Below are 14,518 nucleotides of genomic sequence, written 5' to 3' on the forward strand. Positions count from 1 at the left end.
TCTTAAAAGACAAAAGAAATAGTGAAAGAATCTTAAAAAGTAAAGGTTGGAACTCCAAATAATAAGAATATCAGAGAAAAAAGAAAAGAAAAGCAAATGTAGGGAGGAGGGAATTAGCATGAAATAATTCAAGGAAAATTCTCAGCACTGGAAGACCGGTTTCCCAGATTGAAAGAGCCCAGCAGCCTCCCTCGCCTCCCATCCTCCCCTCAACCCACTCCAAAGAGCTTCCACCCCATCGCACCACCAACGCTTCTCTTGCTGAGGTCACTGGTGTTGCCAACCTGCAGATCCAGTGACACGGCAGACCCCTGCCTTAGATACTTCAAGCAAGAAGTTTCGGAGCAAGCGAGGACAAAACAATCTTATAAGTTTCCGAGGGGTAGGGAGGGCCAGTGGAGGGGAGGGAGTTCATACAAAGAACAAGAATTAGAATAGCCTTGGACTTTTCAACGATATTGGAGAAGACAATAGAGCAATACCTTTAAAAGTCTCTAAATTTTAAAATTGGAAAATATTTTCTGACCATTCTAGAGTTTTATATCAGTCAGACTATTCTCATTAAATGTGAGAGATGAAATCGACATTCTCAAGGTCACCCGTGCACCTTTCCTCAAACTGGGGGAGGCGCTTTGCTGAAATGAAGAAGCACACCAAGAAAGAGGTGTCAGGAGCTCCAATACAAGCAAGGCGAGAGCAATCCCCAGGGTGCTGCCCAAGGGGGAGCCCAAGAAGACAGCTTTGTACCTGGAGGCAACCAGTCCAGACTGGAGCACATCAGAAAATTGTGAAAAATTTTTTCTCCGAAGAGATGAAATTAAGAAATACCCATTCTGTCTGAATGTTTTGAGGAGAGGCTTACAGAAAGGGTGGGAGAGTTTGGAGCTGACTTAATGAAAATAGTAAGCTAAGCCAAGGAAAAAATTATAAACCCCAGGGAAGACAAAAAGTTTCCCCAGACATAGAAAAATAACTGTAGTATACTACCCACTTCAATTTTATGTAACATTTATGTAATCTAATAATGTAAATGCTCAGTATTAATCCAACCAGAAATGCAAACTAAATTGGAATGATCAGGGATTCGGAAGTCGACAGGTGATGTTTACTATGAAAATTCAATGAATAGCAATAGGAGTATGTTCCTTAGAGTTATGAAGGGAAATGACCAAAGAATCAACTAGAGGAATTGGAAGAGTTGCCCCTAAGGAGCAGGAAATATGGGTTGGAAGTGGGAAGAGAGCTTTTTAAAACAACTTTTCAAAAACTAATGCTCAGCCTGTGTGCATATATAACTTTTTAAAAAGATTTTATTTATTTCAGGGAGAGTGAGCAAGCATGAGCAGAGGGGAGGGGTCAAGGCAGAGGGAGAAGCAAACTCTGTGCTGAGCAGGGAGCCCAACACAGGGTTCAATCCCAGGACCCCAGGAACATGACCTGAGCCAAAGGCAGATGCTTAACCAACTAAGCCATCCAGGCACCCCCATATATAACTTTTTAAAAAAAGATTTCAAAAATCTTTTGAAAATTGGGGCACTTGGCTTGCTCAGTCCAAAGAGTGTGTGACTCTTGGTCTCAGTGTCTTGAGTTCGAGCCCCATGTTGGGTGTAGAGATTACTTAAATAAAAAAAAATTTTTTTAATTTATTTTTTATTGGTGTTCAATTTACTAACATACAGAATAACCCCCAGTACTCGTCACCCATTCACTCCCACCCCCCGCCCTTCTCCCCTTCTACCACCCCTAGTTCATTTCCCAGAGTTAGCAGTCTTTACGTTCTGTCTCCCTTTCTGATATTTCCCACACATTTCTTCTCCCTTCCCTTATATTCCCTTTCACTATTATTTATGTTCCCCAAATGAATGAGAACATGTAATGTTTATCCTTCTCCGACTGACTTACTTCACTCAGCAAAAAATTTTTAAATGCATTAAATAAAGACTTTAAAAATAAATATGCCAAAAATTTTAAAAATCTAACAGAAAGTACAGCCATAAAACGGTTGGAAAGCCAACGTCAACCATCATTTCTCTACTTTCAGCTGGTGGAAAAAGTTAATGTGACAACACTGGTTTTTACTGTCTAGTAAAATGCAAAGTTTCATCAGCATAACTCAAAAAAGAATAAATGCAGAGAGAGTGAAAATCCCACACAATTCTCTCTCAAGACAACACTTTATTCCTTCCAATTTATGAGCATATGGTAATACACACACACACACACACACACACACACGGCTTTAATTATATAAGTAATACATAAATAAATTCTCATTGTAAGAAAATCCAACAATGTAGAAGTACATTGGCAACTTGCTTTTTAATTACATATCTTCAACATCTTTACATGTCAGAATATATAAATCTCTTTTCTTAGTAGCGGATTGTAGTATCCTATGTATTGACCTCATAATTTATTTAAATGAATTCCCATTGATGTACATTTAGAGTGTTTACAAGTTTCAATTCTTCGTGAAAGATCCTTTATAAGTAAATCTTGTGTACTTCTCAAAACTTATTTAGATGTAGACTTTCTTGGGATGCCTGTGTGGCTCAAGTTGGTTAAGCATCTGCCTTCAGCTCAGGTCATGACCTCAGAGTCCTGGGATGGAGCTCAAGCCCTGAGCCCTGAGCCCTGAGTCGGCTCCCTGCTCAGCAGGGAGTCTGCTTCTCCCACTCCCTCTGCCCCTCCCTGCCCCTCCCCCCCACATGCACATGCATTCTCTTACTTTCTCTCAAGCAAATAAATAAAATCTTAAAAAAAAAAAAAAAAGTAGACTTTCTGGGCCAAAGGATATACCCATTTAAAAATATGATACAGGGCACCTGAGTGGTTGAGGCCAGGTCGTGGCCTTTGGCTCAGGTCGTGATCCTGGGGTCTTAGAATCGAGTCCCACATCGGGCTTTACTGATCACCAGGATGTTTTATTTTATTAATTATCTTCTGATCATTGTCCTTTTGGATTATTCATCTTTTTATTATTAGCTTGTAAAAGCTTTTTATTTTTTGTAAAATATTTTTAAAAGTTAAAGATATCAGCTCTTTTCTCATGTATATGAATATGTTTTTGAATATATGGTTTACCTTTGTATTTGTGTGTGTGGTATGACTATTTTAAATTTTTATATGTTTGAATTTATCAATTTTAAGTTTCTATATATTCAAATTTACCCATAACCTTTTTTTGGTCTGGGTTTCGTATTAAGTGTAGAAATACTTAGCCCCTTATTCAGTATATGATTATAGTTCTTGAGCCTATGAGCTTTTCAAAAACCTCTAAAAATATTTGAAATCTGAAGTAAAATATTTCTTGCTCCAGAAAACAAAAGGAAAATTGCAAAATGCAAACAGTTAAGTATTTTAACTAAGTGTCTGCAAATATAACATTATATCAGCTTCATTAACTATTAAATGTAGTGCTCACAAACACATGATACATTTGGAAACAATTTGTAGGATAAATTTTTTTTCCCATCTTGTAAGAGTTCTCAGGAAGAAATATAATTACAGAGATCACAAGCCAAGCACAAATTAAATAAGTTCCTCATCACCCAACAATGTCAAGGCAGAGCTACAGAAATTGTTTCAAAAAGATTTACACCTAAAAAAAAAAATAAAAAGATGTACACTTAAAAATGAGAGTTGGTATGTGTTGGGCACATGTAATGTCTGCTATAATGGGCCAGACAGCCTCTAGAAGGAGGATCTGAAGTCCCAGAGGGCTAGGCACAGCCACTTTCTCAGCTCAGAGTTGTAAAAAAAAAGTAAAGGAGGTGGTTTTTTTCCCTAATAGTAGTATGATTTCATTATTTGTATCTAAATTTGTGGGGTTTTTAAATTTTTATTTATTTATGATAGAGAGAGAGAGAGAGGCAGAGACACAGGCAGAGGGAGAAGCAGGCCCCATGCACCGGGAGCCCGACATGGGATTCGATCCCGGGTCTCCAGGATCATGCCCTGGGCCAAAGGCAGGCGCCAAACCGCTGCGCCACCCAGGGATCCCTAAATTTGTGTTTTATCAGTAATTCATTTTGATGTGAAGATTGTTTTCTTATTGGGAAGCCAGTTGTCCCCACTCTATCCATTCATTTCCACTCCATTTATTTAAAACTTTCCCCCACTGGTTTCAAATTCTACCTTTGATCACAAACTATATTCCTGCAATATACGTGCCTTTTGTTTTTTTTTTTTTAAGATTTTATTTATTAACGAGAGACACACAGAGGCAGAGAGATAGGCAGAGGGAGAAGCAGGCTTCCTAAGGGGAGCCCGATGTGAGACTCGATCCCAGGACCCCGGGATCACACCCTGAGCAGAAGGCAGATGCTCAACCACTGAGCCACCCAGACATCTCATCCTTTTTTTTTTTTTTTTTTTAATGGGAGAACAAACGACTGCTTATAAATGCAATTTGATTGTCAATACTCCTTCAAAAGTTGTTTAGGGTGGGGAAAACTTTTTGGTGAGAGACAACTGGCTTCCCTACTGTCCAACAAGTGGAGGAGAGGGGCAAAAATGTGTAAATACAGTACATTTCAAGGGGGGAAGAAGTAAACGCCATAGAGAGGAGCACAGTTCTGTTCAGCTGAGAACATTGTAAGAGGTTGAGCAGAGTGAGGTCTTGAAGTAGGGGCGGGTACTGGAAGGCAGTGGTCTTCAAGCTGGAGTACCAGTGCCCTTGAGGTCCAAGGAGACTTTCCAAGAGGGATATGCCATAGCTGGCTTTGAGAGTTCAATAAATCCTTAGTCAATCTGTTCTCATTCTTAAAACTCCTCAATGAGAGCACACAACACATAGAGCCCCTGTGATGCTCATCCTCACCAATCACATCCCTCACCCATCCCCAGCTGATGAAGGAGTTCTTTCTCCGAAGTAGAAGAAGCCCTCTGGGTTACAGAGACGGTCCAGCTCGCAGGGGTACAAGACCACAAGTGCAGCGCCCTGGGGCCTGGATGGCAAATTCTTTTGCAAGTTAGATCATTTGCAATACTTTGCTTTCAACAAAATTGAAAACGAACCTAATTAAGTTGTCAGCTAATAGGTCATTAGAAACAATTTTTGATGATATGTTAACCATGTGCTTTCATAGCATTATAATTCAGAACAAATTCAAAGAATCAAGTGATGATTCTGTAACAAAGCTCCTGCCAGCCCATCTATATATCTATGTAAATGAGCTTCCCCCATGCTTGTATTTATGAAAACGAAAAATAGGAACAGATTTTATTCCGAACTCTCGTCTCAATCAAGTAATAAAGAATATTCATTCTCAGATAAGCAAACTAATTGGAAGAAAAAAAATTCCTCTCCATCTTTGTAAGAGCCATTTCCAATGTCTTCGGTGTTCTGTCTTGAGTGACTGTGCATCATTCGTTAGTAACAATAACGAAGGATAACTTAAGCCAGGAAAACAATCAACACTTAGAGCCCCATGGTTATTAGAAATGAAAGCAAAATTAAGCTTTCAATTTACATACACATTTTTGTGGCAGAGTGGTAGACGAGGAAATCAGTAAAAGGCTGCTGAACATAAAAATATGTTCTATTCGGATAAAATTCTGTGGGCAAAGTGGGAATGGAAATAGAAGTTCACGGTGAAAAGGAATGATATAATAATTTCAACTATCAAAGAAGAACTTGTTTTTGTATTTTTTAAGTGAATAATGGTGGGTTGAAAATTGCTGGGGTTCTCAGATCCCACTGGTGATGTTAAAAAGTGACAAAAGAGTCATGGTGGTGCTTATGGCTCTAGCGCGGAGACAAGTATTTGCAGAGGGAGGAGCCCAGTGGCCAGAGGGATGCAGCAGGGCTCAGGGAGCCAGCAGAGGGCGGGTCTCTGCTTCTCCCCAGGAGGGAGAGAAAAGGGGGACAGCAGGACAACTGTGAGCTAGAGCAGGAGCAAGGCAGGGATGTGAGTGAGGGTGACTTCCTCTTTTTTGTGAGGCAGAGATTAGGATGAAGATGTTTTGAAGACTTGGTTGTGGGGAAGGCAGGCAGGGTCCGAGTTCAAAGCTGTAGATAAGGCATCGGGGGCCATCAGAGCTGCTCTGCTACTCCACACAGTTGGTTGGAGATTGGGTGGCTGCTCAGAGGAGAATTCAAGCATTCTTGAATTCTCAGAGAGAACCCGGTTTTGGGTCTCAGGGCATCAGCTGCTAGCATCCTGAGTGGATCTGATTTCCCGGCTTTTAGCTTGGGGATCGTGAGCAGGTGTAGTTAACAGCGAGGAGGCTTCCCAGGAGCACGGACTGTTGGCTTTGTTTATGAGTTTCCTGGTTTCTTTTCTCTTTCCACAGCACTTATCACCTTCTGACACACCATATAACTTATTAATTATGTTTATTACCTTAGGTAAGATGTCTGAGGGTGGGAAGCTCTGTTCTGTTCACCGATGCATCCCAAGTCATTAGAATAGTCCATCGCACATAGTTGGTGCTCAATAAGTAACCATTGAATAAATGAATTCAGTGAATGAATATGTTTATGCATTATACATTTATAATTTCCTTAATTAACAAACAAGTCATCTTCAGCCTGTGAGGGAGTTTATGCTGGGCACAGCCCTACCCATAGGGAAGAGAGTAAAGTTGAACTCCTACCTTACACTCCACACAAAGTAAAAGTAAATTTTAGATGGAACAAAGACTGACATGTAAATAATAAGACAATAAAAAACCTCTTTTTATTGAAAAAACTTCACTTCACTGAAAACCCAGAAGCCATACAAGAAGGAGGGACATGTGTGTGACCACAGGAAAACTTAAGAAAGCAGCCTGATAAGAGGTGGCAAAGTCAACAGACCAGCACTAGATTTGGGGACTGTTTGAAATGCTGATAAGAGAAAACGGGTTATCTTTAGCAGAACCAAAGGACTCTTAGTTGACAAAAACAGAACACAGTTCATACAGAGTCAACTTGAAAAGGCCAAGAAGGAAAAGAAATGATATTCAGATTGCCCTAGCCAGGACAGTGGGATTAAAGTATCAGTAAATTATCGATTTACACCCATCTGACTGAGGAAAATGTAAAAGAGCAGTGGTGTCTGTTGCTGGCAGGGAGGCCAGGGAAAAGGATGTTCTCCCGCACAGCTGGTAGAAATATGAATTGTCATAGCCTTGTTCAAAAGCAGCCTGATGACATCTATCAGATTAAAAATAGCCACACCTTTGACTCTGCAGCCCCACTCCTGGGACTCTTGTGGAAATAAAACCCCTGTTTTATAGTTAGGCATGTAAATCCACATGTGATTGCAGTACACATTTTGCATCATGCAAAAGACCCAGAACAAAAAAGAACGTTCCTTGGGAAGGGGATGGCTGAACACACCGCAGCACTGTCCTCACCGTGGGACTACGGGCAGCATTTAGGAAGGCAGTGGCTCTACAGAAACTGCTTTGAAGGGATTTCTACAAGATATTTGAGAAAAGGAATGGAGAGGACTCTGTATATGCCAGTTTTTATTTCTTTAAACCAATAATGGCCAGAAAATGAAAGCAGATAAACATAAATGTGTTGCCTTAAATACCTACATAAGCATAGAGGAAAAATACTATGTTAATTACAGGGGTTACGTGGGGAGGTCATAGCTGTGAAATGGGAAGGGATGGGCAGCAGAAGGGAAATGGAAAGAGAAAAAATACTGAGCTAAAAGAATATGTGCTAAATTTCATTTATGCAAAAGGATGCCTGTGTGTGTGTTGACATTTGAAATTACCTGCAGACCTATTGGCAAGTTAAAAAAAAAAAAGGGCAATGTGTGTAATCAGATGCTGTTTAAAAACCCAAGAGTTCCAAGTGCACCCAGATGTGGTGCTTGTGACTCTGGGCTGGGGCAGGGGCTCCGGGATGTCTGGTCTGTCAGCCTTGGACCTGGGTGGGGTGGGGGCTGGAAAGGTGTGCAGGGTGAGGAGGTGATTAGCCTTTTCATTATTCATTTTGACTAAGAGAAAGAAATTTTTGACTTTGGCCTGACCCGGGAAAGGGAATTAAGATCTTGTTTATAAAAGAAAAAAAAAAAAAACCTGACAATACAATTTTTTTAAATGGAGGAGTCATAGAACACAAACTCCACATCTATTTTAACTTTTAGTCTGGTTTGTACTGATATTCAAGGCTACAGAATGTCCAGAAAATTCTATGTCTGCTCACTCAGCATTATATTTCCTCATGGTCTCTGAGAATTTTTGAGATGTCAATCCTAGGCTTCAGAAACCTAGTGCAATGAATGTGTTCTGGGTTCTTTCATTCTCTCGTCTACTCCCCCACCCCTCCCTACCTGCTCAGCACACGACGGGATCGTGATAAAGATCGAGGTGCAGACCAACGATGAGGGCTCAGAAAGTCTGGAGACGCCGGAGCCCCTGATGGGGCAGGTGGAAGAGCACGGCTTTCAGGACTCAGAGCTTGGTGACCCGTGTGGAGAACAGCCAGACTTGGACATGCAGGAACAGGAGAATACGTTGGAGGAGTCCACAGAAGGCTCCAGTGAGTTCAGCGAGCTCAAACAGATGCTGGTGCAGCAGAGAAACTGCACAGGTCAGTTGGACAGGTGCAAGCCTGTGGGCAGGCCCCTGCTGTGTGGGGAAGTTGGGCTGTCCTTCAGAGAGGTCATTTGACATTGATGGGTTCACAGGTGTGACAGCCCAGGCATGGCCTCAGGTGCTGGTTTCCTGCCTCAGGATTTATAAGAATCTGTCTCTGGGCTGGGGAGAAGGTATTCCAGGCAAAGACTAGGTCAGATGCTGACCCCAAGGGATCCCAGAGATCACCTCTACAACTCCCTCCTTCTACAGGCACAGAAGGTCAACTAAAATGCCCAAAGTCATGCAATTGTGGGAAGGCTAGAACTTCCATCTCCTGATGTGTTTTTGATAGTTCTTCTGTCACACTAGAAGCCTCAGTGATCCAGAGAGCTCAACCCTGGCCAAGCATGTTTTTTAAAATAACGTACTGTCTCTTCCTGCTACAATCTAGCCATCACTTATGTTTAATTATAAGATATCTGGGTCGCGGTTTAGCACCTGCCTTTGGCCCAGGGTGCGATCCTGGAGACCCGGGATCGAATCCCACGTTGGGCTCCCGGTGCATGGAGCCTGCTTCTCCCTCTGCCTGTGTCTCTGCCTCTCTCTCTGTGTGACTATCATAAATAACTAAAAATTAAAAAAAAAAAAAATCTGGGTCGCCATCCTGCGCTCTTGCTCCTTATGAGTTCAACAGTGAGGAAGTGGGCTCTCAGCAGCCTGATCTCAGGACATCTTGTGTGGCTGATTGTCTGATGCAGTCCTGAGAAAAGCTCAAGCTTGTCATCACGGTGTACTTTCTACACACACTATTAAACTTAGCTGCTGTTTATTCAGGAGTTTTTCAACTATATTCATAAATGAAATCAGCCTGATCCTTTCCTGAATCATTCTCATCTAGTTTTAGAAGTAAGATTATACTCAACTTATGAGGTGAAATGGGAAGCTTTTTCTCTTTTTTTCTATATTCTGAAAATAATGTATAAGAATTAAGTGAATTCTACCAAATTTTTAAGGAACACACTTAGGTGTTTTGTTTTGTTTAAAGATTTTATTTATTTATTCATGAAAGAGGCAGAGACACAGGCAGAGGGAGAAGCAGGCTCTGTGCAGGGAGCCCAATGTGGGACTCGATTCCAGGACCCCAGGATCATGCCCTGAGCAGAAGGCAGATGGTCAACTGCTGAGCCACCCAGGGATCCCAGTTTTGTTTTTTTGTTTAGATGTTTTAGTTATTGGCTCTTTTGCATGTAAACATCATAGCAGTTTCTGTACTATTTGTACTTAGAATTGTATCTACATCCATTTTATTTAATAGTTTTTTTAAAGTATTATGCTGATGATATTTAAAATTTTTTCATTTTCTCTGTAGAGAATTTCTTTGCAGTTGGCCTTTTTGCACTTCATAAAATACCACAGACATCCTTCTTGATCAAAAGATATGGATCTAATTCCTTGTTTTTAAATAACTGCATGATATTCCCGAAAGTGTTTTAATACACAGGCTGTCTGTGTAAAACAGTGGAAGGTGCAGGGCAGACCATGAGGCTCTGCTGCAGTGGAGCCTCCAAGTAGAAATGCCAGCCTGCCCTGGGCACTCCCATTCATTCTAGTGAGAACTTCAGGAAAGTACTACGCGGTACTTGTTGCTGTTGTGTCCTGGATTTTAGGGCCAGCTGTTTCATTCTTATTTCATTAAAGGGGAAACAAATACAAAAAAGAACCTTTGATGCTCAAGGAGAGTTTCAATGTCCCAAGGTGCCTATTGACCCTGTGTCGCATTTTCAGGGTAAGCCCCCGGGTGACTAATTGCCGACCTCTGAAGCTGCCTCCTCCTTCCAGATCTTTTAGGCATCATGTTCCTTGGCTGTTCTGGTTTACTTTCTACTGAGAGTCCTAACAGGGCCCAGGCAGCACCAGCCACGACAGGAGGCCTGAGCTGGGACTGGCATACCTATGTCCCAAGTGTGACCCCACTATTTCCTGGGTTCGGAGAAGCAGCAGGAAGTGCCAAGGCCCAGCAGTCACTACCAACTACTTTGTAAGACCTGGGCCAGCTCATGCACACTGCCAGCTGGTTTCCCTGTCAGCTAAGGGGCAGACTAGATGGTCCCTAAGATGCAAGCTCTGAAAAGGTCTGGCTTTACTCTCTTTGGAACTATCACTTGGTATCTCTGGGGCTTGGATGCTCCACATCTGTGAAATGGGGATAATTCTTGCCTGGCTTATCCTATAAGAGATTGTGAATAAAAAGTCACAAGTTCTCAGGCAAGAACTCGAAAAGTTCTCATTTATTTGCTGTTAAGAATACTGCAAATACGGACTATTATGGCAGCTTCCATCTGACAGGTGGGCTCAGAAGTGAGTGCCTTCTCGAGTCCACAGTAACTGAGAACAGAGCTCTGCAATTGACAGCTCTTAGGGAGTGCCAAGTAAGTACGAGGCATTTGAGAAAATGCAAATAGGAGTCTGGGTCGAGGGCATTCCTCTTCCCTAGGACTTACATTCTGGGGGAACACTGTAGAATAGAACACCTTGTACATGATCTGGTGCTCCGAAAGGGCCAGCATAGAGGATGGAGGGCCAGGGAGGAGGAAGACATCCTACAGTTGGGGTATTCACAGAACTAAACTTACTGTGTGCACTGCCCGCATACCAGAATCCGAGAGACAGGCAGAAGAAACCCTCGGCCCTAGGTCCAGGGTTGGTAGGGTCAGAGCAGGTGAGTCACCCACCAGGGAGGAGAGGGGGTTGTAGTGCCCCATGATTAGGCCGGGGGTCCTGAGTCCTGGGGTGGCTGTGTGCTGCCAGGGAGGGGTTGAGGGCCACAGGTGAAGAAGGTTTTAGGGCAAAGACAGGATTGGAGCTGCATGATTTGGAGCCATGGAGAGGAGGGGGAGATTGCTGGAGGAAGGTGAGTACAGGTGGTGCTTTCAGGAAAGCAGCAGACCAGTAAGGCTGGGGGAGTTCAGGCAGAGGAAGGCCTTAGAGCTGGAAATGGAGCCTGATGAGTCCGCACCCTTTCCATACAGGTGGTAGAAACCCAGCCCTCAAGTAGCTCAGGTGCACAAGGGAAGGGGTGCTTATTGATCCACATAACTGCTGGGTCTACAAGGCTGCAAGCTTCAGGCACCTTGGGCCCAGGGGTCTGAGGGGGGAGGGTGCCTGCGTGTCCGTGTCCTAATTTCCTGCCGGTGGTGTCCGCCACCAGCTTGGGGAGATGGGCTCCCACCACATAGGGTTCCCAGAGAGGGCTCCCATGGGCCATGTGAGGCCTGGGCTCCTTCCTGAACCAAGGCCTGAGGCCCCACAGAGGTGGGCGACGGCTGGCCACAGGGAGCGGAAAGGAGTGTTTTCCCCAAAGGCGGCTCCCGGGCAGAGGATGCGCAGGCAATGTGTGGGGGCAAGGGCGAAGGCACCTTACCTGCCTACGTCCAGGGCAGAGGCCCCCGGGCAACGGCTGACGTTTGTCCGTCTCTCTCCCTGTCCCTGGAGCAGAGGGGATCGTGATCAAAACCGAGGAGCAGGAGGAGGAGGAGGAAGAGGAGGAGGAGGACGAGCTGCCCCAGCACCTGCAGGCCCTCGGGCAGCTGTCGGGGCGCTACGAGACCAGCATGTACCAGACCCCGCTGCCCGGGGAGCTGTCCCCCGAGGGCGAAGAGAGCCCCCCGCCGCTGCAGCTAGGCAAGCCTGCGGTGAAGAGGCTGGCGCCGCCGACACACGGGGAGCGGCACCTGGGCGACAGCCGCGGTTCCTCCAGCCAGCAGCAGCGGAACCGGCGCGGCGAGCGGCCGTTCACCTGCATGGAGTGCGGCAAGAGCTTTCGGCTGAAGATTAACCTCATCATCCACCAGCGCAATCACATCAAGGAGGGGCCGTACGAATGCGCCGAATGCGAGATCAGCTTCCGCCACAAGCAGCAGCTCACGCTGCACCAGCGCATCCACCGCGTCCGCGGCGGCTACGCGTCCCCCGACCGCGGGCCCGGCTTCGCCCCCAAGCACACGCTCAAGCCGCGCCCCAAGTCGCCCAGCTCGGGCAGTGGCGGCGGCGGCCCCAAGCCCTACAAGTGCCCCGAGTGCGACAGCAGCTTCAGCCACAAGTCGAGCCTGACCAAGCACCAGATCACGCACACGGGCGAGCGGCCATACACGTGCCCCGAATGCAAGAAGAGCTTCCGCCTGCACATCAGCCTGGTGATCCACCAGCGCGTGCACGCGGGCAAGCACGAGGTCTCCTTCATCTGCAGCCTGTGCGGCAAGAGCTTCAGTCGCCCGTCGCACCTGCTGCGCCACCAGCGGACTCACACGGGCGAGCGGCCCTTCAAGTGCCCCGAGTGCGAGAAGAGCTTCAGCGAGAAGTCCAAGCTTACCAACCACTGCCGAGTGCACTCGCGGGAGCGCCCGCACGCCTGCCCCGAGTGCGGCAAGAGCTTCATCCGCAAGCACCACCTGCTCGAGCACCGGCGCATCCACACGGGCGAGCGGCCCTACCACTGCGCCGAGTGTGGCAAGCGCTTCACGCAGAAGCACCACTTGCTGGAGCACCAGCGCGCGCACACGGGCGAGCGGCCCTACCCTTGCACGCACTGCGCCAAGTGCTTCCGCTACAAGCAGTCGCTCAAGTACCACCTGCGGACCCACACGGGCGAGTGAGCGCGCCCGCCGCGCCGCCCGGCCAGGTGCGCCGTCAGGTGCGCGGCCCGGCCCGCCCCGGAGACCTACCCGGCCGCCGCGAGGCCCGAGCCGGGTGGGCAGGGGCGGGGCGCCCCCAGCCCCTTTGCTGTGAGCCCCCCTTCTCCTTTCGTCCCTCCTCCCAAGGACACGGGGGTAGTGAGACCAGGTCGCTTGCTGCCGTGTTTACCGAGGGCCCCGGGGGGGAGTGCGCGGACCTGGGGAACCCCTTCGGGCTGTTAATTTCCTTGACAATAAAATGGATGAAACCAATCAGCACGGGGGGAGTGATTTGGCCGCCGGCCACTCGGAGGGGCGGTGCAGGGCCACTTAGTTGGGGAATAGAACTTTATAATTACCTTTTGGATACTGTGGTTCTATTTGATAATAATAGAGTAATTTTTAAAAGACGAGCGTTTCCTGTTTGCCGTTTTTGTTTGGTTTTGAAGGGGAGGGTTTCAGAAGGTGGCCGAGGGCTTTGTGCCTAGTGTCAGTTGGCAGGTTCCGTTGAGCCCCTCTTCTGTGCTCATTCCCTGTGTGGGGCGGCGGAGGGGGCGCAGATGCCACCGATTATAAAATCGAAAAGATGTAGACAGGGCTGACGAGCTTGAAGCAGTGAATTAGCCTAAGGAAGGGCAGCCCTGCCTGGCTGCGGACCATCGCGGGCGCCTCGATGTGGGGAGGACGTGGGAGTTGACAGAGGAGTAGGACCCAGTTGATTAGAATAGTCAGGAAGAATCGGGGAGAGTTGACGGATCTGGAGACACCGTGATACAGCAAAAGCTACCCGCTTCCCTCAGGACCAGACAGACTTCCCGCCCCGCTTGAAATGCAGCTGGTGGGGCCTGGCATGGCCAGGGGTGCAGGCAGGGGTTAGGAAGGGGTACAGAGGCCCCTGGTGCCCGTCGTTGGGGAAGCCACAAAAGGCTCCAGTCAGACCTTTTTTATTTGTATATTGCACCAAAGCTACCCTCTTTGGATTTGTTAAATGCACGAATGCACCCTCGTTCTAGGTATTCATTCATTTCCAATCGCCCTCCAGTGAAGCATAGAAAGAGAAACTGCAGGCGCATTACATTGCCCACAGAGTGGCTTACTCTCACCCTGCTCCTGCACTTGGCAGTGACCCAGAGAGAATTCAGGCAATTTGAAGGGACAATTCCTGGAGGCTAGCGGAGGACCGGGCTCAGCCCCATATGCCGGAGGCCAGACTTCTGCTGAAAACACGAAGAACAAGCGGAGAGATGAGGACTATTGGAGGGAGGTAGATTCAGTTGTGCGTCTGAAGGTGGAGAGGACCGGACGGCATACTTATGGGGTTCAGG

The 14,518-nt window shown here is 46.4% G+C and overlaps 1 protein-coding gene across 4 annotated transcripts in view; it reads left to right on the forward strand.

Moving 5' to 3' along the window:
* Positions 1 to 13,603, forward strand: part of ZNF777 (zinc finger protein 777) — a 27,867-nt gene extending 14,264 nt beyond the window's left edge. For all 4 annotated transcript variants that reach the window (XM_077849751.1, XM_077849748.1, XM_077849750.1 and 1 more), the window contains exons 5-6: positions 8,285 to 8,536; positions 12,019 to 13,603. In XM_077849751.1, coding sequence (XP_077705877.1) covers positions 8,285 to 8,536; positions 12,019 to 13,175 — 1,409 coding nt within the window. In that variant the 3' untranslated portion in view covers positions 13,176 to 13,603. The remainder of the gene's footprint in view (positions 1 to 8,284; positions 8,537 to 12,018) is intronic.
* Positions 13,604 to 14,518: the final 915 nt, after the last annotated feature.

This window comes from Canis aureus, chromosome 15, assembly GCF_053574225.1.
Source record: "Canis aureus isolate CA01 chromosome 15, VMU_Caureus_v.1.0, whole genome shotgun sequence".
In the NCBI taxonomy this organism is placed as follows: Eukaryota; Metazoa; Chordata; class Mammalia; order Carnivora; family Canidae; genus Canis; species Canis aureus.